This window comes from Falco biarmicus, chromosome 12 (genome assembly GCF_023638135.1).
Source record: "Falco biarmicus isolate bFalBia1 chromosome 12, bFalBia1.pri, whole genome shotgun sequence".
NCBI classification, from domain to species: Eukaryota; Metazoa; Chordata; class Aves; order Falconiformes; family Falconidae; genus Falco; species Falco biarmicus.
The window spans coordinates 4735190-4760214 of record NC_079299.1 but is presented as its reverse complement, the minus strand read 5'-3'; the positions used below and the strand labels follow the sequence as shown (position 1 = coordinate 4760214).

Sequence of the window (25025 nt, the reverse complement as noted above, 5' to 3'; positions counted from 1 at the left end):
TATTAATTTTTTTTTCCTGGTAGATTGTGTGCAACTTGCTGAATTCAAATACTCATGTGCATCCATTCAAAATACCATTTCATTCATGTGAGTTGGATATCAGATAGATACTGCTGACACGAAACTCAGTGAGTCTGAATGGCAAAGCAAAGATGGAGAGAAAGAGGGCACCAGCCAGATGAATTTGTGTTATGGTTAGGTTCTCATGACTACTCGTTTTATAAATCTACCACAAATCAGACTAATACTGACAACTTCAGAATGATAAAGCTATCATGATACTTGGCTCAGCATGGCACAGTGAGATGCATGGATATGAACTAATTGTTACAACAAATTCCTGTTTGGAGGGTGAGAGAGAGTCAGGAGAGGAATGAGAGTAACACTTTGTCCCAGAGGAAAAATGAATCAGTGCTTTCTCAGAAAAGAGAGATTGCAAGAGTGATATGCTACCTTAATTCAAACACATCCTTTTTACAATCTTAGAAGTACTTTGACATAGTTTTGGAAATAGTGTTATGAATATATTAGGGCAAGACTTCAATTAAAAGCAGTTATTCACACCAGATTAATAGAATTGCTCCATATAAAATAGTGGATGCTGTGACCCCATATACATATGCAAGAATTCTTGTTTAACAATTAGATGGTATTTTTGCCATGTGCAATCATGCTGAAATCCCGGGGGAGGAAAATTACAGGAAAACCTAGCTAAACTGAAGGCTGTGCTAAGCTAGAAAGAAAAAATCTTATTAGGGACAGATTTTTACTTTCTTTCAAATTATTCTTATAGACTCTTTCATCTGCAGATAATACACCAGTGACAGCTCAAAATTTTTTCAGTAATAAAATAGCATACAGAAAGACAACAAATGGTTTTTCTCCCTGTCTCTCAAGTATTCATTTTCTCTAGAGATCTTTCAATCTTAATGCAAGAGGTCCCTTGTATGAATTGTCAAAATATGACAGTTAATCTAACCACTGTTTTGTGCCAGCTGGAGCATATTTTCTAACAATCGCTGTTAGTTGGTACTTCAGTCCTTTGGCCCGCCCTGGCATTAGGAATGCGTTTTAATTTATTGTTTTTGCTGCATGCATGGGAGACTTGGTGGACAAATGTTTCTTGTGTGGAAGATGAGCTCTGTCATTTCTTGGAGCAGGAGGAATGAAAATAAGAGCTATTGCTGCTTGTTCTCCCAACACCCCCTCATCGCACCTCTCTATCTAGCTGTCTTGAAAGACTGTGCTTATAATTGATTGATAAAGGAGTCCTGGCCCTCTTCTTTGTAGCTTGATTTCCACTGAACAAAGCAGCTGTCAGAGATTTTGGTGATTCAGTCCCTGGTGCACACTGAGGAGCTGGGTGGATAGAAAGTACATGCTGTCATTTTAAAGAGTCTCTTAACAAACAAATGAATGATTGCATTATTGCTGTTTTCGCTAAGCAGTGGCCCGTCCAGCTGTGGCTCGCTCCCCAGAGGATTAATTGAAACGCTTGTGGCATGAGGGGAGGCAGGCAGCTCGCCCTGCGCCGGGCACCCAGGCCCCAGCGCTCTTCCTGGGGGCGATTCCCTCTTCTACGGAACTGGTGGAATTATGCCGCCTCTAAAACATTTTTCCTTCAGGATGCAATCTAACTTTGATAGCCCCTCCTGAGGAAAAGCTGAGCATTTCTCCTTCAAGGTGAGTGTTGAAGGGATGAGCAGTGCTGGCGCAGCCAGCTCTGACCCTGCCTGGCAGGGAGCATGCCCCTGTGACACCCCCATGACACCCCCAGGATGGCGGGGACAATCTGGCCACGTTGAAATTCTCCTCGCACACAGCAAGCTGTGACGAGCCCTCAGAGGTGCGCACACACAAGGGCCAGCCTGCCGCCCGCCGGTCCCCTCATGGGTAAGAGCCCAGCCCCTCACTGAGCCCCACCGGGACACCTCCTGTCCCCCTCCGTACCCCTGCGGGCTGAAAGGACCCGTCCCCGTCACCCAGGTGAGGCGAGGTGAGGCTGCCTCACCCTGCTCTGGGGTTTGGCTGGGGGCCTGCGCCTGGCCCGCTCCACAAGGCCACAAAATGGCGGCTGCGGTGGCGTGTGGCTGAGGCGAGCTGTGTGTCACGCCGAGGAGAGGCTCGTCATGAGGGAATGGCGACGTTCCTGTCAGTAAACTTAAGGTCAGGGCAGCGTACATAAAGCCCTGCTGGTGCAGGGGGATGCTGGAGCGGCAGCCCAAAGACCCGGCAGTTCTGTCGGCACAGGCAGTTGCTAGGGGTAGTAAGGCCTGGGGTGCCCAGCAGGCATATATGTGTCATACTATCCCTTAAAACGTGCCAGTTTGCCCTTCCTCAGTGCTGAGCAATGGAAGAAGGTGAACATGGCTCTTTAGGCTTGCTTTCTCGGCAGGAAAAAGGCAGTTAAACCCTGCCATTGTTTTTCCTCTTTAATTTGCATGGCCACGGACATCTTCTCCCTTTCCCCTCATGTGGTTTTTTTTTTTTTTTTTCTGTGCTCTTCCATCTTGTGGGGTGGCTTTGCTCATGTTAAATTGCTGCTGTATCTCCAGTTGCACGGTGGAAAGTGTCACTAGAGACCCACTGGCAAAGGGTTTCACCCCATCTTCGTGCCAGGGGGGCGATGCTCGCTTCCAAGGCCCTGGCCTCCATGTGCTGTCTCCTTGGGCATTCACCCGGCCGGTGAGCTGACAGACAGAGACCACAGTCTCCTATTTATGCTCCATTTTGGGGGAGAAGTGCTTACTGCTGCAGGCTTCCTTGTGTCACCCGACATGTGTACCCCTGTATTGGCGGATAGGAATTCACAAGGACCTGATGAGGCAATCAAAACCCTTAAATTGAATGCCCTGTGCCCTTTTCTATCCAGAGGGAATGGGGAAGGTTTTAGGAACTGGTTCTGTCCGTAGGATTAATAACTGGGAAATCAATTTGTCGTTTCCCTGTCATAAATTAAAAGCTTATAGGCCTTATAACATGAGTATAATAGAGGTTAGTGGGTATTGATGGAGGTCTCAAAGCTCACTCAGCAGAGCACATCTCTACTATACAATTTAAATTATGTCTCTTCCACAAGGAATATCTGTCAATATTTGTATAAAACGAGACATCCTGCACAAGAATATTTTATCTGTTTCTACACTGTTGCTGCGATTGCTGCTGCTGGAGGAGGTGTGTTCATGAGGAAGGTTGTGATCCTGTTTTGATCAGCCAGTGTAAGTGACCTCTACATCGTGTGCTTGTGCTGTAGGTGTAGTACAGATTAGCGTGTTTAAGATGATGAGATGCTTGTTAGGATGTACATCTCCAGGCTGGTCCTTCTGAGAACAGAAAACCTTTTACCTGCTCTCTTGTCTATTATAGTGAGGTAAGAAAGCAACCACACCTTTTCAAAGAGTTGACCAGCTGAGAGTAATGGAGGAGGAGTGATTTGTAAGAGTCAGCAGACCAGGAGTGAATTAGGACCCTTTTAAGTCAGACACATGTAGAACTAGAAAGGAGCAGGCTAAGTGGAAATTACTTGCTGGTAAATTTTTTGTGCTTCAGAGGACTTGTGGTTTAAAACAAATAAACCTAGCCTGTTGTTGGGCAGCTGAAGAAAAGATAACCAGAATAGCTTCTTAACAAGAACTGGCTTTTTTTACCTCTCTTTAAATTAGATTATTTTTGTTCTAGGTAAGGCATGTTTCTGTGACCTGTGGTTACACAAATGATCTAAGATGATCCAAAGACCGAATGATCCATAATCTGACCTGCAGCAATGTAAAGGGATATTTCCTGCATATTATTGTGTTTTGGGGTATTATTTATACTACTATTTTAAGTCATTTGTTTATTAGAAAACAGTAGTCTGTTTAACTGAAACAGAAGTAGTTGCTGCTCATAGGACTGACATCATCAGGCACACACACACAGATACCACTGTCTTTTCAGTTCGATAGTACTTAGTTTACTTTTCAGTCTATCATTGGTATCCTGTATCTTCTCACATACTAGAAACTGAAATGATTGATACCTTCAGCTTTTCTTAAACAGATGTTTATCTTGGTTTGATTATAAGCATCACTTTTGTTTCCTCTGTAAAGGTGTAATGATGATGAAATAGACTTCTAGTAAGTGAGCTGTTCTGTCTCTCTGGTGTCGAGTGGTTGCCAGTGCAAAAGAATGTTGGACAAGGGTTTGAGGTTTTTGCAATATATTTAAAAAGATACTTTGCAATTTTCTGGAATTTAAATTCCTATACAGCATTTAGGATCTATAATGCCAATATAGCTGTGGCATAAATACATATACCAGATATAAATCTCTGTGACATCTCTTTAAAAAAACACACCAAAAATCACAGAAAAAAACACTTTACTGACCAAGCACACTATTCAAGGTCTAAAGCTCTGTATCTAGTCAATGTATATTGGTAGTAGGTGTACAAAATAATCACTAAAAGTTGTGTTGGATTTAATTACCTTTCCTGAAGTGACTGTTGTTTCTCAGAATAGGGCAGAATAGCTTTATTCAGCTTCCGAAGGCACATGGTTACTTCTTTATACGCTTAGCTGGGCAACAAAAAAGTAAACTTGGTGTCACATTTAAACATTTAAGACAAAAGTAAAAAAGGAAAGAGAAAGACCTTTTTTATGCATAAGCATAAAAAATGGCAGATGACTTGTGGCAGCAATTCAAATTTTGTAAAAGTTCTGTATTTTCAGATTTGGTTTATATGGTCTTATAGCAGCTGCCACACCAAGAGCAGCTTATCAGTGAAAAAAATGTATGTATTTTATATAATGTTTTTTTTAATAAAGTATATTACATTGTCAGTAGTGAAAGACATTGTGAAAGAAGGAAAGCCTGAGGGTAGGAAGCTAACGTTAGGCTTGGAAGACTGGATGCTGCTTGCATAGACTTTGCTGTGTTGCATCAGATAGCATGTCTTTGTCATCATTTCTTTGTACTGAATAGGATAATAGCACTGAAATTTGTGTCTGATACGACACTAATTTAAATAAGAGCCTATGAAGAGTGCAGATATTCTGGTGACGTGGGGTGACTATCAAGTTCTGTAAAAGATGCAAGTATGTTTTCATTAAATAGCAGACACTCTCAGATGTATGAGCCAAAGGCGCTGCTTCTTTCAAGGAATAACCTGTTATAAAGGCCATTCAGCTTGACCATAACAGGCATGTTAGATCATGTCCACTTCTCTGTAGGCTATTCATTGCAAGGGAAGGAAATGGCATTGCTACTTGCCTTTTTTCCTTTACTTTTCCCCCTTCAGGCAGAGACTTTAGTTGTCTGCAGGGGTCATAACGCTAAATGTGACGACTGTTATTTAATCACATACCGCAATTAAGTTGTCCCAGTTGTAGGTCAGAGGCCTGCTGCGTTAAAGGCTCCACAACTGATTGATAGCTCTCTTTTGAGGAGGAGGTTCTGGGAAGACTGAATGGGGGAGCCGAGCTGGCTATCGAGTATGTGTAGGCACCATAATCAAACTGTCAGGGGGAGAGGGCCGGAGGAGGAAAATGAAAGTGCCTGTGGATGTCCATGAAGGGCTTCTCTGCTTGGGGGTAAGAGAGCACAAAGGCTTCTGTTCCCAGGAGCTGCACAGAAGAGGAGTGGAAGCAAGCAGTGACTGCTGGAAAAGTTCACGAAAATAAGAGAGACTGACCGGAGAGAGAAGCCCACAAAGAATGGAATAGTTGATTTGAAACGATTGCTCTTGCCACGTGTTGTCCTTGGCCTGGACTTTGCTTTATGTCATCCTGTGGGTTCTGTCCTTGCATGAGCTGTGTTTCTCCCCCTGCTGGTTTTTTTGACAGTGCCTTAAAGCTCGTGCTACTGAAGGTAACAAAACTACACAGTAACGATGATCTGTCTTCTGTAACATGTAGTTGGGAGTTTGGTTCCTCTTTTGCCTATTTGGGCTTTGAGACAAAGTTTAATAGACTCTAAACACTTTATAGGGTTAAAAAAAATGTTGGGTTTTCCTTTATTGTAAAGAACATCTAAGGGACCAGAAATAAGTGGTCTGAGGTTTGGGTATGATATTGCAGTAGTAAGCTGTATAGCATGAATATACCCACTGTTCCCTGTGGCCTAAATTGAAGTGTGCTTCATGTATCATGAAATTTATATTGATACTATAGAGGCCTGAAGAGTTAGAGACTTGTGCGTTCAAATTTAAGAAAATCTGTATAATCCTTGTTATTGCTGCTTGTGACATATATGGATTCCTTACATTATATGGTTTCCATGGTGTTGTGAGGCATTCAAAAAGCTGAGTGAATGATAAAGCACCTTATTAAGAAAATCAAATATAAACTGGAAAAATAGACTCTGCTCCTTCTAGCTTGCTGTTAAAAAGGCAAATTAGCTGGGAAGAGTATAGTGAGAGGGCAACGGTATTAACCTTCAGATTAGAAAATATTATATCACCAGGAGGATAGGCTGAACTACATAAATCTGTGCACACTAAGAAGAAATTAGATGTTTAATAGAGAATGTAATTGAAATTTAAAAAAAAAATAGTTAATTTTACTAATGTAAATTCAGATTTTTTTTTCCACGTGCATGGCTATGGCAGAACAGGAGACAGTGTAGAAAACTCCAAAGACCTGGATTTTTTTTTGTTGGGCTTTTTCAAATGGATCTAGATTTTTCAGAAATAGTGAGTTAGTTTAGAAACAGTTTCTTTCCATTACTTTCCAGAATATCATGTTGAGTGCTGACTGTGATGACAAAAGTAAATATATACAGGGCATTCCAGAAAATTTAGTAATCTTGATGATTAAAAGTAAAATCTGTGCAGGTTATCGCTGCGTGTTGTGTTAAGCAACATGAATTACGGTGTGATAGTAAATTGGACACTGGGAAGTGAATCACCGTTGCACTGGCAAGGTAATTGGTTTCTCAAAAAGAAACATCTCGGAAAGAAATGTCGGTGTTGGAGGCAGATGTTGGTTGTGCTGCCTGGAGGCTACAGTTTGCAACACCAGATCAGGCTTCTGCTGCCTCAGTAAAGCGTTTCAAACCCAGGGGGTCAGAAGGTTGTTCTGAGGGTCCAGTCGCTATGGCTACCAGCATGTCCCATGTGCCCAGGATGTATGACTTGCTTTGCAGAGTGTCATGCGCACTGATATGGAACATGACTATGAAGCATGTTAACAGTCTGTACGATAATGGTCCTGGTTGAATTTGAACCAGCATCCCAGAAGAGGCTGGTTTTCTGTCTGATTTTATCAATTGACTAAGCTATTTCCTTTTCAGTCTAGATGATACCTTTCCCTGCTTTAGCCTATGATGCCCTTTTATCTGAAGGGAAATTACTGGCTCTTGGGCATTCCTCTTGATTTGTTGCTACCTCCACAATGAACCTCTCTGTGCAGTCCATTTCAGACACATTTTTGCCTGTCTGTTTGTGGACTTCCTCCATTTCTTTCTACCTTGTTATGGAAAGAAGCAAGCCCTAACTTAATAAAGTGTAAAATGAATGTGTATACACATGTGTGTATACACACCTTCCAGCACAGAGGAAGCTGGATTTAATTAACCTGGTATGTTCTATGTCTGTTTTCTTTTTCCAGTATTTGACTGCAATTTTGAATCTCCTTGTGAGCTGGAATATTCCCTTACCTCAAAAGATCAGGAAACCCCCAACAGCACCTGGCTCAGAGTGAGTGCAGAGGAGATCTCACAGCTAAACATCCCAGATGGGCCAGAGAGAGATCACTCTGAGAATACACCTAAAGGTAAGATGAGTACAACTATGTGATGTCTTCAGTGTAGTGTTCAGTTTAAAAAACAAAACACCCTTACTCCCACCCCCAAACAAATCCCTAACAAAAAAATCCAAAACCCCACCCAAACAAACATGTCCTCCTAAAATAATAACACAGCTATAATCCTTTTACTGCAGCAAACAATGAATGCAAACAGTGTGGCAAACAAAGGAAGTAATTCTGCATATGAAAGATCTGGTTTTGTCTAAAGGCAATCTGCATCATATATATGGGAAGCAAATTATCAAATATAGTATTGTGTAAAATCTGATTCAGGCTGACCCATGCCCTGGATGGTATTTGGATGAGAACAGTACTACGGTGCCTATGTTTGAGTTCATTCAGTGTTTGGGAGAGATGAATAAAATAGTGTGATTTCAACTCTGCTCTAGGTCCTGTTTACTGCTTGCTTATTTGCAGACCATTTTAGGCAATATCCTTGTGTCCAGGGCTTAGGTTTTCTGTTTGGTAAGAAAACAAAAGAGGAGTTTTGCCCTTAATATAAGAAAAAAGTTCCTGTCTCCTAAAGAGAGCTGGGAAGCCTGAAAAGAGGGGAGTGCAACAGACTTTTCTCCTTTCTTGGAAGAAAATTTGGTTTGTTGGAATTATTCTTTCTGCTCATCATCATGTCTGAACAGCAACGTATTTCATTAAGATTATAAGTTCCAAAGAGATTTTTAGATCTATTTGTGCTCTTTTAATCCTGCTGGGAACACAGATAAATTCTTAATGTCCTTCCTGCTGTTAGCAATACCTGTTTGAAACCTCTTCCTGTGAGGGTCAGGTGGTGTTGATGAGAATGAAGCTACAAAATGGAAACGAGGGAGTTGGGACTACAAGCTTTATCCAGTTTTGTATCATCCACGAATTTGCTGTGGGTATACTTGGTCCCTTCATCCAGGTCATTCTAAGTTGAACAGAACTGGACCCAGTCAGAGATGGCATTTGACTTTGACAGCTTGCAGTCTGACTACTTGTAACAGTTCTTATGTTCAGGCAAATACTCAGGAAAAGTTTCAATGCCACTTTCGTGCATGTTCTTTAATTCTGTTTTCTCATCCATATCAATAGTACAGTAATTTTCTCTAGATAGCCATTATAAATTAACTTCTAAGGCCCATTGCTTGAGTACTGATTGATCAGCAAACAGTCATTTTGGTGAGATCTGTGTAGTGTGTAAAGCAGATGGACCACATTTGTGATGCATGCGAGTATCTTCTGATTTTCACATCAAAGAACATACATGCGCATACCAAATTTCTTGCTACAACGATACAGTCAAGCAAAAGTTTGAGGTAAATCAGAATGTTTGCTGCTGTTCTCCTTTTTCTTAAATTCTAGTGTAAGGTAGCTGCTGCTGAAGTTTAGGAATTAAAATGTGCTTGCTTTGAATAGGGAAGAGTAGCTATCACTTTCCTGGAATAGGGGAAAAAATGGGGAAAACCCATGAAGAAATAAAATACTGTGCCAGGTGAAGAGCAGTGCTGCGTGTTATCAATGTATGTTTTGGATTCTTTTTGGCAAAGCTGTACCTTTTTCTGTATTCAGCTTTATATGTCTGTCAAAGCAGAAGAAGGGGAGACTGTTGGCTGATGCTTAGCCCAAAACTCAGTGTAGTATCAGTTGATGATTTCAAATTGCCTATTGGGATAAAATTCCATTTCTAAGACCAAAATTTTAGGGTTTTTTTCTTCATCTGGAATATAGGCAATTTAGGTTGAATCTTGTATTCTGTTTTCACCTGTTCTGAGGGGCAGGTACCCAGTGTCACATTGATTGAGTGGATTTAGATTTGTGGGGTACCAGGGTAGGTTGTTTGGGGTGGTTTATTTTTTTCTTGTTTGCTTGGGTTTTTTTTTGGTTTTTTTTTTTTTTTTTTTTTAAATGATCAGGCATGTTGGACTTAGTAGTAATTTTCTCTTAAGCCCCCCAATAGGCCTGTAGGTCTGCAACTCATAGATGACTGTAACTCCTGTGTATATAAAGACTCATTTGAAAATCAACACTTGGAGCTAGCATCTCTCTATTTTAAATCACTTTAATTACAGCTGCTTGGCACAGATAGTTGTGTGGTCTGTTTCAATCTGAAATAATTAAGCCCAGTAATTCCAACCCCCACTGTTTCCTGCAAATTGTACTTCCAATTATCTCAATCTCATTTCATCTCCTTTGCAGACAGTAATGCACAGAGATAAACAGATAGCATAACTAGATTTTGGGATGGTTTAGCTCATCCTTGTCACTTGGCTATCAAGTCATGTCAAGACATTGATAGAAACAAATGCCTTGGGAATGATTCATTGTGCTTCGTATAAGTTTCTGTAAAAGGTTCAGTAGGAAATCATTGGTACGTCTCCCAGAGAGAGACACTGGAAGAACTGTATTTTTGCCCCTGTCTCCACAGCATGATACAGCTCAGTCTCAAGGAATCGGAACACATCAGCATGGATCAAGCTACCTAAAGGTAGAACTAGTTTCAGGTGTCTCAACATCTGGTTAGTCACATCAGAGTGCTCCGCTCACTTGGCATGCTCAGCATCTTGTGTCACGAAAATCATTGGCCTTGTGAATAGGGATAGACGGTGAGGTGGCGGTGTTTGATACTGAGTTATTCAGGGTAAAAGATTGGAGGTCTGGTTTGCAAGGAATTGAAAAAGGATGCTTAACTGGATAATAGTGGCAGGTGAAATTTAGCGTGGACTGTTTGAAATGAGGTGGTGGGAGTAACAGAGTTGGCATATATAAGGACAGATTCTGAGCTGGCTGTAATCACCTAAGCTGATTATGGGGTAAGAATAGAGCTGGGAAAACATCAGCTCAGTAGCAGTCGCAAAGTAAATGCAATGTTGGGACTTACTGGGAAGAGAACAGAAAATAAGAACAATATGCTGTGGTATAAATGTGTGGGGCAGCTGTATCTAGAATACAGCATTCTGTTCTGGTTCCCATGCATCAAAAAATTATTTAGTACAGCTGGGAAAGTTATTAAAAGAATGGAAACATGGATGATCTAAAGTATGTAGTGGCTGTCTTTTAGGAACACTTAAATTAACTAGGGCTGCCCTGCCCTGCAAGAGACATCTGAAAGAATACAAGGCAGAGTTTTGTAAAAATCACAGAATTTTATAAAATATGTGTAAAGGTTTATAAACTCCCAAGTCTCTCTAAAACACCAAACGGATGAGTACAGAAAGAATATTCATTATTTCTTCTAATGCAGAATTGACTAGTATCAGATTAAATTAGTAGATGTCAGGTTCAAAACAAAAGGAGATCCTTCAGTATATAACAGTAAAACTGTGGAACTTTTCTCCACAGGGTATTTTTGGTGCTAAAACCTTCTGTGGGTATGCAAATTGACAAGATATGTGCGTGGAAGAAGAACAGTTACAGCTATTAGATTCTCAAGTATACTTTTTCTGGCTCAGAGTCCTGAAGGCCAGTGGTGGGGAAGTACAACATTTTGCTCGCTCTATGTCCATGTTTCTTTCCTATATATCTACACCTGTCCGTTTTCAGAGCCAGATGTCTGAAGTTAATGGATCTTTGGTCTGTGCTGGTAGAATTGGTGTGGTGGTGTGAGTCCCCCTCACCTCCCAGCCCAGTTGTTTCTTCCCTTTGAAAAAGTAGAGAAATGCACTGAGGGTTGCAGGCCAATTTGGAGAGGCGGAGAAAAGGTGCTATTTAAACATGTAATATTATTTGCTATTCTGTTAAAGCTTTGTAAATAGTATGAAATCATGCAAAAATATTGGGTATTTGGTATGAAGAACTGCAGGACTGTCTGTTTTTAGAAGGCTGTGGAAGGAAGGCTATCGAGGTACTTTGCGGGGAGGGGGTGGGGAGTGGGTTGAAAATTTTGTGCTAAAATGTTTCGCTCTCCTCCATTCCCCGCCATCTTATAAGTGGACCAGTGGGTGATGGAACCACTACTGTATCTGCCAGCTGGGCCTTGCACGCTACGTGAAGATCTGCTGGACCTACTAATATTTCCAAGTCAAACTTAAGTAACTTTCTGCAGAATCAGAGATTTAAGGTTAAAACTCCACTGATGTGCAAAGATTGATAGGAAAACCTCCAGCGTTGGGATCTGAATCAAGCCTGTATGAACTGTAATGAGTAGGCAATCCATTGTGAATTACTAGACTTCTTTTCTTTTAATTCATGAATAAGCAAAAAGATGCCATGAAAAATTCAAGCATTCTGCAACACTGACTGCATTTATTTATTTTGACAAGTGTGATTAATTCTTAATTATTTATGATCCTTCATAATAGATTATACCAGCAAATGTACTGCAGTCTATTGTAATGAAATCCAAGGAACTGGAGATCTTGCAACTGGGCATTATTTCCTAAGGAGGCAGGTTAGACAACCCATTTTGTGGTTAGAATGGCAGAGTCTGTAGACCAAGGAAGTTACACTTTGCAGCTGTGTGGATGTATGGATTTTGTCATGCTCAAGTCAGAGAGTCATTTGCCGTTGATAAACCTGAGATGGGTCAAATGAGTTATAAATTCTGTGCTTCTCAACTCTTTGGTTCAAACCCAGGGTTTTCTGTGCTATGGGGGCCTCTAGGATACAGCTCTGAGTATCCTAATGTGGTTTAACATCCATCAGAAAGTGTGCCTTGACAGAATTCATCTCTCCTGCTACCTCGTTGCAGTGCTTGTATCTTCCTTCTGGCTTTCCTTCCTTCTTTCCTGCTTTCCTTCCTTCTCCACTGGTTCAGCTTCCTGTCAGCAACATTGCATTGCTGTGTTGCCGGTGGACGTGTGGAGGGCAGTAATTGTGGTCTGTCACCTGGGAGCACAGTTGTGCTTTCCTTCAGACTCAAATTTTACAAGGAAGAGGAAGAGAGAAACCACTAGTAGAAACTTAATCTTGTGTATTTAAGAAGGAGGGACCAGCCGCAGCTGGACCCAAAAGAAGTACACACAAACTGGATCCACATCTGTGCTTGATCAAGTGTCAGTGTGATCTGTTTCCAACCGTAAATACAGATTTAAACTTAAGAAGGATTAGAGGCTTGACCACTCCTGACTATGGTGATGCAAGCAGGTTGCGTGCCTCTCTTTTAAATCTTGTGATTCTAGATAAAGTGAGTGAATTTCTGCTTCTGTTATCTGAAGATTTCAGGACCATGAAAATATGCAGCTACCTGATAAAAATTTCAGAGATAAGTTGGGGCAGTATGACCACCATTTCAAACAAGAGTCAAGTAATAAGCCACCCTGCCAATGTGAACACCAATTGAGACAACTCCTTAATGGAAAATGTAGATTAAACTTTAATGAGGGATGGCAGGGAAAGTGGGAGATGAATGAGGACAGTGTCCTAACGAGCCACTGATTAGTTGAAAAGCTTTTACATAAGTTCTAAAATAAGAAGTATCTGCACATTGCATTAATGTGGTTTTTATTTTTGTAATTATTACTAAAGAAACGGAGCAAGGCTAAGGTACCGAGCATATTAGCAAATGGGAGATAATGAACTGAAGATTATAACATGGCTGTTGACTTTAATTTATGATTCCTCAGACAAAGAAGAATGAGGCAGATAATAAATACTGTTTTGTTTCAGATTATCACTTTATTAACAAAACAGTAGAGTATAAATCAATGCGGGTTTGCAAGAAGTAAGTAGTTGAGAAGTTATTTTTCATGTAGAACTATTAAGAAGAAAAACACTTGTAACACAATTCCACTAAAAATTGGGGAGAAAAACTTATTTCTGAAAAGATAGCTATTTACCTGGGGAAAGAATAAAGGGTAAAGAGTGTAGCTGGGCTTATGCTGGACAGACAAAAATCTTCCCTCTACATTAATCCTTAAGACTGGTTTGAGGATACACCTTGATCTCATAGAATTGATCTATCTTATGTGTCTTTTAAACAAGAAGTCAGGCTATTTCTTCTTTTCTTTAGTAAATCATTACATGGAGTTTGAGGTTTTGACAGAATGGGTCTGAAAAAAGCCCAGAATTGTATTCTCAGGAGAATTTCTGTTTTTGAAGAAAAGTGGTTTTGAACCTATCACAAATTTTAACAAAAAACTTTATTTTTGTTGTTTATTGCCCCCCTCTTTTTAATGCTGGAGAACAATCTGGAATGTCCTAGTCTGCAAAGATTCAGTCCAGATGGTTGAATAGTCCTTAAAAAGATACTGCTATGGTATGATGCCACCTTAGTGTTATTAAGTATTATTTATTCAGATAAGCTATAGGTATTCCATGAAGATTTGTAAACTTCACGCTTTTATTTAGCCAAAGCGGGATTCGGTTTTCTGGTAGTTATTTTCCTCTTTAAGATTTAGCCATTGAGTCTGTGGAAAAAACTCAGTTGAAGGATCAGCTACTTACCACAAGTAGAATAGTAGAAGAATTAAGTGAGATCTGGAAGCAACACATGGACTGAAAATTTTTTATGGATCTTATTGTGAACGAGAGATTTATGGATTTGTAGGGAAGACTATCAAGTTCTTTGTAAATAGAGAGGTTTTAAAAATAAAATATATTATTTACAGTGAATAGTTCTGTCTGTTCTAGTTCATTTAAATTTTGATACTTGGCAACATGTACATATCAAGTGTTACAACACAGTCCCATAGGAATTTATACAACATTAATACACTAAACGCAAACCAAACTTTCTTCCAGAGTCTATTGGGCTGTGAAGAAATAATAATAATAAAAAACCAGACTTTTTATAATGGTCAGATTCCAGCTTATACTCTGACAGTACAAGAAATGGACCAGGTGTTCTCAGCATTTTGCAGCTTGCTCTTCTCATTAGTACTACACTTGTGCTTTGTTATTGCAAAATTATTTCCCTTTAATGAGCCTGCTATAAAGAGGCAAATTATTGTCTCACTGTAGGACAGTGTTTGTTTATAGATTAGGTATGTATTTATATGGACTGTGGATAAGCACATGGGTTTGTTGATTTTAGAAATCTTATTTGTTCATTCCTTAATTCAGTGAAGACTTGCATGCAAACTCAACATGAGGCATTCTGTTCCCCAAGCTGAAAAAGAAAAATTAATTTCAGTGTGCATCAGATGTTAGTATGGTCTAATGGCTTGCTGCATGCCTGTGACTAATGTACTTCAACAAGTATATCAGAAAAGGCATAGACAATGAAGAATAAATGGGTTGTAAAATGGTCTCTTTCTCACTCCTAGAGACGCTTTCTCCTTGGTGAGATGAGAGGCATATTAAAAGGACAGCTGGAGGGAAGCGTAACCTGCTTTTGCCTGTGTTTGACCTTTTTATAGGAAAAGACTACTGGATTAACACACGTTTATTATTTTTTTCCTCTGTGATGTAGGGGCAGTGTTATTTATCCCCAAATGCTTGTGTACATCCATGCATATGTTGTGTTTGGGAGTTTTTAATTGAACTTTTCAAATATAGAAAACTCATATTTATGCAAAGAATAGTCAATTAACTAAAAAATTGTTATTTGATAGTTTTATTTTTTTTCACTTGCCTGCTACCTCTATTTTCTGTGTATTTTGTTACCGTGCCAGTGACAGCTCATGCATATGGCTCTGTATGTAAAAATACAATGTATGATAAAGGAGTATGAGCAAGCCACTTGGCTGCATATTTCCACTCCTTACCAACCATAACCTAATTAAATCTGTTGCCAATTACTACAATAACCTGTGCTTCTTTAGCAATTTACCTATAAGGCTCTGAGAATGCCTTACTGAATAAGGCACTTCGTATGGTTTTAAAGAGTTGGGAGAAGTGTTCTCCATGTCATCAAAGAGAAACTAAAGCACAGTGTGGTTAAATCAATAGCCCAAGGTGGGTTGTGCTCCTAGCTATGCCAAAATTCTGGTACCTTAACCTGTACTAACTGCTAGGTGCCTGTTGCTCTACAGTATTTTTGTCATGAAGTTGGCTCAGCCCACTTATAATAAAAAGACATCATCATATGGGATTTTCTACAGAACTGTTCTGTGAGGTTATGTTCAAAGCATCAGTAAATTGACGAGAACTGGAATATTTTTGCTATTGTTCTTCGCATCAGTGGTAATGTGTCTGTTGTGTTGCAGTAGCTATCTTACACACCTATGCTTGACTGAATTAAGAGTCACAGAACTCTGAAAGCTGAGAGGTTTTACTGCTGTGACTCTTGCCAAGAGCAAAGCACAACTAATTAAACAGCTTTGGAACTGGGATAGAGAAAATATCATGATTCAGTCAGGATCTTAGGGCAGGCTAAGCTAAACCCAAGTACAGTTTGACCACTTTGCGTAATCTAGAGAAGTAAATTTGGGTAAGGAAAGATAAAATAGATTTTTGTTACTTCTGTCCTTGGTTTTCTGGTTAAATTTGTGTTGTTTTGGATGGATATGTTGGTACTAATGGTTGCATGGTATCTCATCTTTGGGAAGACACAATTACATGTACTACTTCAGAGGTGTTGCAAGTATTCCCCAGACACGCCTTCAGAGGTTAAATCTTACTCTCAGGAATTGTTAATGTTGGAGCTGACCAAAGTAGTTTCATTTACCTTTACCTTGAAGGGGAAGAGGACCTGTGAGTTTAGCTGTATAATCCTCAACTTTTCTCTTATAGCAGCTTGAACTGGGCATGCTTAATTTATCCTATTCAAAGTAACCGAAGAATGTTGCAGTGTTAAAGATACTGAATGAGAATGGGTTTGTATCTTTAAAAAAATATTTTTCTTAATACCATGCGATGCCTGTTTAGGTAGCCCCAAGCAACTTGCCTAGATTCTAATGAATAATCATCCATTCAATTATGAGTTAGAAGCTATCCCTGAAGTTTCATCAGTTTTCTTTGTTTGCTTTTTTTGAGAGCACAGTGATTAAACAGATGGTATAATGTATGAACATGAGAATGGCCATCCTGGGAGAGCAGGAAAGGGAAGTAAATTTATGGCCAGATTTGCCAGAATGTTCTCTCGCTCTCCAGACCTGCGTGTATCAGAGATTGTGCACTGAGGGGAGCAATAGAGTATAGCCCTCCATATAGACCCCATTCCTATGTTGAGCAACACTGCCTTTCCATGCAGTGAATGACACTGTGCATCCCTCTCCTTGTAAAGAAATCACTTTCTCTAAGGCCTGGTAAGTCCCTTTAGTCTCAGTGGCAGTCTTTCTTGTCTATCAAATGCAAGCAATCTAGAAATGCTTGACCTTTGTCTTTCACCTTCCCTAAATAAACAGAATGTAAAAAAGATAAATACAAGTGATTCTCTTTTTTTAAAATGAAAAAAGACTATTAAAAAAAATAATAATTCATTTTGGCTCAATATGAATGGCTCGTATCACTTGCAAACCCAGATGGAAGTCAGCTTTGTTAGCTGAATGCTCCAGTGTCAAGAGATGAGAGAAGCAAGCACCACCTAATTGTAAATGGCATTTCCTTAAGAATTCAAGAAGTGTGATAGTGGGCTTTTAGCCATTGTTCTACGTTTTTACTTCTTCCTATTCTGTGGCTGTGAGCAGATCTTCCCACTCTTCTCACACAGTGAGAGGCTGTCTTTCTAAATTATCTGCTGTAAACACAAGTAAACAAGACGATGAGTAGACTTCTCCAGATTTGAAGAGGTGTGCAAACAGCAGAACCAGAAGGCTTGTTGCTTGCCATTGCCTGTGTTAAAAATAATAAACTTGATGCAGGAGAGAACTACAGTAACTCTGTATGTTGCTTTTAGTGTGGGTCATCTTGATGCTTTTGTGTGCTTCCAGTGGGAAAGTGGAAAGGTCGGGCAATGAAGGGAAGCATTTTGCTGCGTACCACAGCTAGTCATCTCTGGCAGTCATTTGGAACCTTGCAAGGCACATAAACAGGATAATAAAGGTTAGATCAGAACTCCTTTTCACCTGTCACAGTAATTTTGTTTATCAGAGAAAAGCCTAAGCTGCAGAACTCCACTATTGATTTTAAGCAGCTGAAGGTTCAAGGATGTTCTTGTTTCAAGGTGTTTTTTCAGAGCACTGAAGGAGATAAAAAGGCCATGTTAAAACAACATTATGATGCAGGTTTAATTCCACTCAGTCTTTTTCCTGAAGGTGTGAAAGTGTTTGGGGAGGAGGCAGAGGATGGTTTATATTTGACTGCCCTAGAAAATTACAGCTTTTCAGGCTGCCAACTGTGGATGGGGCAGGCTCTGCCTGCCTGAGTTGATCCTGCATGTCAGCAAGGTCACTTCTTCACAGGTGAAAGTTTACAGAGCTTGGAATTTTATGTACTGAACTCTCTTAGATTGGGGGAAAAGGAAAAGTTATTCTGTTAGCCACACTGCCTAATTACACACTAGTGCAAAACCATTTAAATTCTGTACTTGTTGGTTTATCTATCCAGCTGGCTAAGGGCAATATATTTAGTCTTGTCATGTAATGTTCAAATCAAGATTCTTGAAGAATTAACAGTTTAAACAATTTAATTAATCTTTGTTTTATCATCAATTAAGGGTTAAAAAAAAGAGTCCTAGAATAAGATACTGTAAACTATGATGGCTTCCACCTAAACTAATGACCTTTCCAAAGACTAACCAAGCCAAAGCAGTATCTGTTAAGCAAGAGCAGATTGTAAAAACAACTACTTAGTAAAGATGACAAACTATTTGCAATTAATGGCAACAGCTGAGTGAACAGAAACAATTAACATTTTTAATAGCAATTTTCTTTAGAGACATTTATTTAAGTATGAATACTCGTGTAGTGTAGGTAGCTGGCTGTTTCATCCATCCCTGGAGAAAAGTGAATAGAGGTGTAGAAGGAGTTTTAGCTTTGCTGAAGGAATTGATCACCTGTTTAGAGAAAAGAAAATCTGGATCACAGTTACCTGTAAACATCATGAAGAAGTAGTAGTGATCAGAATGGCTTTGAGGCGAAGGATGACTAAAATGTCCTCCAAGACTTTTCAAGGTTGCTGTTTGACCTGCTGCAGGCGGTTCTGTCTGTAGGCAGCATGCAGAATGAATGGTTAACAGTAGGTGTTTGCTGGCCAAGGGGCTCAAGTGATTTTTGTCGTGAATTGAATATGGACTTCTGGAATATTTGTGGTGCTTGGATTCAGAGTGTTATTCTTGATTGCCTTAAAAATCAAGGAAAACTCAAGAACTAAAAGTTAAAAAGTTGGCTGTATAGAAATTGAATTTGGGCTTCTATTAACACTAAACCTCCTGTTCCATTGTACAGCAGGCATTTGCCAGGATGCGGTGACAGGACTAAAGGGTATTTCACTGCAGATGAAACTTTGGGGATCAGCATTCAGGTTTTCCTTGTAGTGATGAGAAATCCAATTGCAAAGTCATATTTAATCTATGGAATTAAATCTATGGAAAAGACTCACATTACAGACAACAGTTTTAACTGCTCTCTACTATGTGTTTGGTTTTTTTAAAATCTGAATGTTTAAATGATACATTTCAGAGTACTTTGTGGGTGGGCAGGTGAATGTATTGCATTAGAGGTATGAATTGATTGCATTCAATGTTACAGCCGGTAACTCTTGGGGAGGGTGGGGCATCAAAGAATTACCCTGAGTGTGAAGCTGTTAATGGGCGTTGCAGCAGGAATGATCTAAATTACTTGCAAAAATTAACTTGTTGATTGCTTGGTACACTACTTTTATCAGCAAGCCAAACTTTTTTTTTTTAAAATGAAACTGAGTTACTGAATCATTTCTTGTTGCTAAAACAACTATTCATAATACTGACTGCAGAAACTTTAGTGAACTACAGATTACCCTTTCACTCTTGTAGTGTAATCAAAGCCTTGTTCTGTTTTTGGTTGCATTTTCTGAAAAGCATCATCCGATTCCCTCCTCTGATCTTTAACAGGTATTGTCCTCTTTTTCTCCTTTGAAAGCATCTTGGGTTTGCTGGATGAAGGGATACAAACCGCAGGAAGTGGCATTTTGCTAGCCCAGGTGTATTTGGAATGGGCCTGTTTGAGAAATTGCTGAAGTAGCTCCCAGTTTCTCATCATTTGGCTAAAAGATCATGTTAAGCTGAAGTCTGGGATGTTCCTTGGCACCTGACACTGTCATGAGGCCATACAGATGTGTATGGTGTCGCTGGCAGCCTTGCTGCAGGTGAGAGCAAGCATAGTGACAGCTTTTTCTTCTTTTTTTCTTTTTTTTTTTTAACATGGGTGCAATGCCTTTCTTAACTTAGAGATGCCAGCTGGGGTGGTAGCATAAGGAAGCAATGTTGCACCACTTTCTCCCATCTCTGTATACTTGAGGAAAATGAGTGCTTGTTATGTGCGTGGATGTTCCACACTTCCTGCGTGGGATCAGGGACAGAAGAAAGGCTGGAGTGAGGTTTGTTTCTGCACAGGGTGTTTCTGAGTGTGATCTCCAGCTAATCATCACTGATCCCTTACAGAGCTAGTGATAGACCAGCAACTTAGCCCAACGGCAGCTTGACAGCCTGTACTGCCAGCTTGTGAAACAGGTTCAGGAGGGAAGTAACATATTTTGCAAACTCTTTTGCAGTTTGGAAAATGAATGAAAGGATTGGTGGGACTCACCATTTTTATATTTTTTTTTCTGGAATTTAAACCTAAGCCAATGGCATATAGCTCAGGGAGGGGAAGACTAGGAGAGTAGCAAAGGGGGTGCGTCATGTAGAAACATAGCATATCTGGTTACTGGAAAAACTCTGCTGTAGGGCTCAGTCCTGCTGAGGGCCAGTATCTGCTGTGTGACAATAAAATACACAAAGAACTTCTCTGTATTTCTTAGGACTACTCAAATACTTAGAGCATGTGCTTAAGGGGTTTGTTAGGTTGAAATACATGGCTTGCTTCTTTGCAATGTGGTGTTCACAGAACGTGTTGTCTGTTTGATACCGTATCATCTCTGCTACGGAGACCTGTGCTTTGGTCACCACAGAACATATTGATAGAAGGAGAATGACTTGTCACTGGCCCCAACACGATGGTGTTCCTACTCCTTTTCGGGTGGAGATAAGGATTTCTCCCCTGCACCACCTTTGGTCTACAAAGTACTAGCAGTGAGACGAGGAGATAATTGATCACCTTTTCCATATTACCAGATGGCTCTTTAATTGATGAGAACCTTTTTACAATCACTTTTTTAAAAAGAAAAAATATTGCTTTAGAGGAATTTTCCCTTAATTGACAGCAACTTAATGAGGGGTTGTGACTTTGTAATCGATTTTCATTATTGTGTAGTTAATAGTGCTAAAAATAACAACTTCAACTTTGATATTGGATGATTGATTTGTGAAGCCACTTGTAAATAATTGATCTTTTATTCCCTAATGGTTTTTCTGTTAATGCTTTTTAAAATAAAGAGAAAAAAATTCAGGGAAACATACCAGTAGCTAAGGCAGATAATATAATGTGTCATAGGAACCACTGCTGCCATAGCTGGGTTTCTATAAGCTAAGAGCTCTATGTTTTAATAATTAAACCACGAAATTGGAAGTCAGGATTTCTAGGTGTTTTTCCCATTCTATCACTGACTCAGTAGGACTATGATCACATACTGCAGCCATTTTGTCCCTCAGTTTGCCAATAAGCAAGACTTTAAAATAGTCAGCAGACTGTCAAAATGTTGAAATGCTAATAAGGATCAGTTCTGGTAAGACTATTTTACAAAGACAGAGTAGAAAACTGCATCATCCTGTTATTTTAAGAATACATGTGCTCAGTTTACAGATGACAAGATCACTTTTTTCCTGTGCTGGTGACTGTCAATCCAAAAGACCATTTTCTTCTGGATTTTTTTCCCTGTTGTCAATAACACTAGAGGGTCTCTGACTAAGACCTTTGTGTAGCCTGCACTTCTGTTGAATCCTAACTGAGAGTTTTAATATTTGAAGTGGAGGAGCACCCTTCTTCATTCCCAGAAGCTGTCAGCCTTGTGGCATCGGAGATTTAAATTACATGTTAGAACAAGCCTGTTTGCTTGCATGTATATTAAATGAGGTGAGAAAGAACAAACCTTTTCAGATCGTTGTTTAGAGTAGGGCCACATCCTGTATCTCTGCTAAGTACTTTGAGTTCCTTCAGAGGGAAGGTGCTATAAGTTAACATTACTGCTCTGTGTGTAAGTGATAGTGGGTCGATGACAGTAATGGGACGGTGAAAATGGATTATCATTAATGTCAGCAAATACAGTTTTAACAATGTTAAACCCATATCTTTGTGAAACTAAATGAGATTTCTCCTAACACAGCTACTTATTTGTATTCACTATGCATTGCACAGAGTACCTCACTATTCTTAAAGCAACTACCAATCACCACGAGGAGTCAAGCAGACGCTGCATTCTCCATAATTACAAGCAATTTTCCAATTGAATTATCCCATGATTTAATTCCTTAGCTTGCATCTGGAGAGCATCAGCAATGTGCAGCTGTTTTGGCTTTGAGAATTAATTGTTGCTAAATGCATTAAGAATGGTCTTGCTGTAATGATCTCAGAAAAGAGTTAAATCCCAGTTCACTTCTGGATTAAACTTTTACTTATTTCGGGTTCTTCTGACTCAACATCATGATACGGGCGATGGGTTTAGTAGCATTTGTCTTGGGTAGTTGTGAATCTTAATTCAAAGTAAACATGTTGAGTCACTGAATTGAAATCATATTACAATGAAACACGAAGTTTAATAGAACCATGCTGTAGTCAGTAAAGGCTGGAGGGCTGGAGATTAATAATAAATTATGTTAGTTGATACTGCTGGTATGACTGCATAGCTATGGTTTGCAAATGAAAAAGATGGTAACTTTGTAAAGTACCCAGTGAAATAAGTATAACTTTTCACATCACAGGGTTCTCTAGGCAGGCCAGGTACTTCAAATATATAAAGAGCGTCTTAGTCATTTGTCCTCGAGGGGACATGCAGACTGTATGTAGACTGGGAGTAGCATGTGGGTTTTTTCTGAAACTAGAAAAAGAAATAGTAGGAATATTGAGAGCTTTGTGAGGCTGAGATTATCATCAGGGCTTTCCATAGTCTGTTAGATTCCAGTGAGAACAGATTTTTTTTTTTTTTATCGAAAGTCTCAAATTCTCTTTTTATTCTTTTTTTCATTAAGTATGAAGACTGTAGCCAGGGGATTTAAGAATCCTAAAATACAGTCGTGTATTTGCATAACTCCTGTAGGTTAATGAGAACATTCTTGAACTGTACTTAGTTAAACAATGATATGAAGATGTGGAACTTGTAAAGCATGCATTAAGTTTCTAGCTTTGACTTGTGTGACCTTTAGATTAGTTATATAACATCTAGGCCACTGTTGTAAACAAATACGTTTTGTGAATTGTTGTTATAAGGTAAGGTTGATATACTCAGTTGAACTGGTTTTGCTGTGTTAATTCAGGTAGCAAAAAAAGTCTAGGTTTTTAGCAAGAAAATGTTACTGTTAAATGAATATGGTTTAAAAGATATCCATCCTCAGATAGTTATTTATCCAAAGCTCTGGAACATAATTATGTGGCTAAATATATATATAAAAAAAAATCTGCTGGTTTAAGAGTTTTGAGATCCTGCAAGTCCTGTTCATGTGAAATGTGCAATGTGTATGATTAACTCCTCTGAAAGCTTGGCTGTTTTCATCCTGGTATTTGGAGAAGTTTGGGCCATGGTTTATACTAAGTCAAATTAGCTTCTGAGTAACATCCTAAACTACCTTAAGGTAAGGTAGCATATCCCTATTGAAATTCAGTGTTTTTTCTATTTAGCATGAGACAGATCTGCATTAGTATAGCTGCTTATAAAGAAAATTAATTTAAGGAAATAATTTACTTAATACCTGCAGGATATTTGATCTTACTCTGTGGTATAGAGCTTCTAATTATATTAATAATGGTGAATTTATATGAACCTAGAATAGAAAATAAGTTCTGTTTATGTATTGGTTATATTTCCACTAAATTTTTAAGACACTGGTAGAAAGTGTTACTGTTGCAGAGCGTATACACAGTTTATCACAGGTTCAGATCAGACTTCCTTTCTCAAAGGCAAGTTGTCTTTGCTCAATGACAAATATTGTATACAATTACTTCAGGGTTGTTTTTTTAGACTGTATCAAAGTGTGTTATGCTGAATCGCATCTACAAAGGAATTGAGAATCCAGTATTTGATCTTTTGCAACCTTACAATAGAAGAAAGGGGGTCTCAAGCCCCCTGTTATAAACACTATGCTTATCAAACATATTACAATGATAAGGAAAAGTAGGTTCTTATTTATTGGAATAATATAAACAGGATTGAGTTTGCCTAATGGTATGTCTGGCTCGTGATTTCTCCTTCCAGTGGAGAATTGTGTTGTGCAGGTTTAACGTAACCAGGATGCTAAGGCAACAGGCAATTGAATTACCTGCTTCTTGCAAAAGTTTCTTTTGTTCTTATCCAGAAAGCAGCTTTCTGTAGAGCTTGTCTGTTAAAGAATTTCACGCTGTTATTTTGGTTCCTTGAAGGAAGGCTTAATTTGAGAACATTGACAAGTAGCAAATGCCCTGAATTAACAACTTTCTTCTCTTAAAAACTAAACAAATTTTATCAGTTCTGTTCTGTGGCTGGAGATGTCTTACCCCATTCCCATACAAACGAAGCATTGTAGTTGCGTTTAGAAAGCCTGTGTGGGCAACTGCGGCTTCTTCACAAGCTGAAGAGAGAAACTCCTGGAGGAGGAGCAGTGAGAAAAGTGTAGGATTGTTGGACCAACTGATACAATAATTGGTGAGTTATTGCCTCTAGACAGTGTAGAGAACACAGAAGCAGTGGGATAAACGTGGCCACATAAGATTGAGAGGCGTTGCTAATGTAATAGTGGATAAATTAAGGAAGAATGTGATGCCTTTAGGATTGGAGTCCTGGAGGCAAAAACTGTAGCAGAAAATGAAAACTCTGGTACATGGAGCATAGTAAGAATTTCTGTTCCAGGCAGGGGTTTTATTGGCTAAAAGTCAAAGTAGTAAGAAGGACTTGAGAGTTTCTGTTCATTGCCGCAGCAGTCAGCTGCGAGGCTGGCGAAGATTTTCTGCAAGAGAGCAGAATATGCTGTTGTCAGTGCATAAAACAGTGACAGCGCCTAATGCAGAGTACGGCGTACCAGCCTGGCCAGCTGTGTTTGAGAAATAAAATCTAAGCCAGGAAAAGATATAGAAAAGGGCTCCTAAAATGGTGCTTAGGGAGCAGGGTTCTTGCCACACCAGGTGAGATTACAAAATGGCCCTTATTGGTCTGCTGAGGGGAGGAGTAGATACTGATGTTTATAAA

The 25025-nt window shown here is 39.4% G+C and overlaps 1 protein-coding gene across 1 annotated transcript in view; it reads left to right on the top strand.

The window, feature by feature from the left end:
- Positions 1-25025, top strand: part of ALK (ALK receptor tyrosine kinase) — a 281236-nt gene that overhangs the window by 52668 nt on the left and 203543 nt on the right. The window contains exon 3 of the mRNA XM_056357022.1: positions 7587-7751. Coding sequence (XP_056212997.1) covers positions 7587-7751 — 165 coding nt within the window. The remainder of the gene's footprint in view (positions 1-7586; positions 7752-25025) is intronic.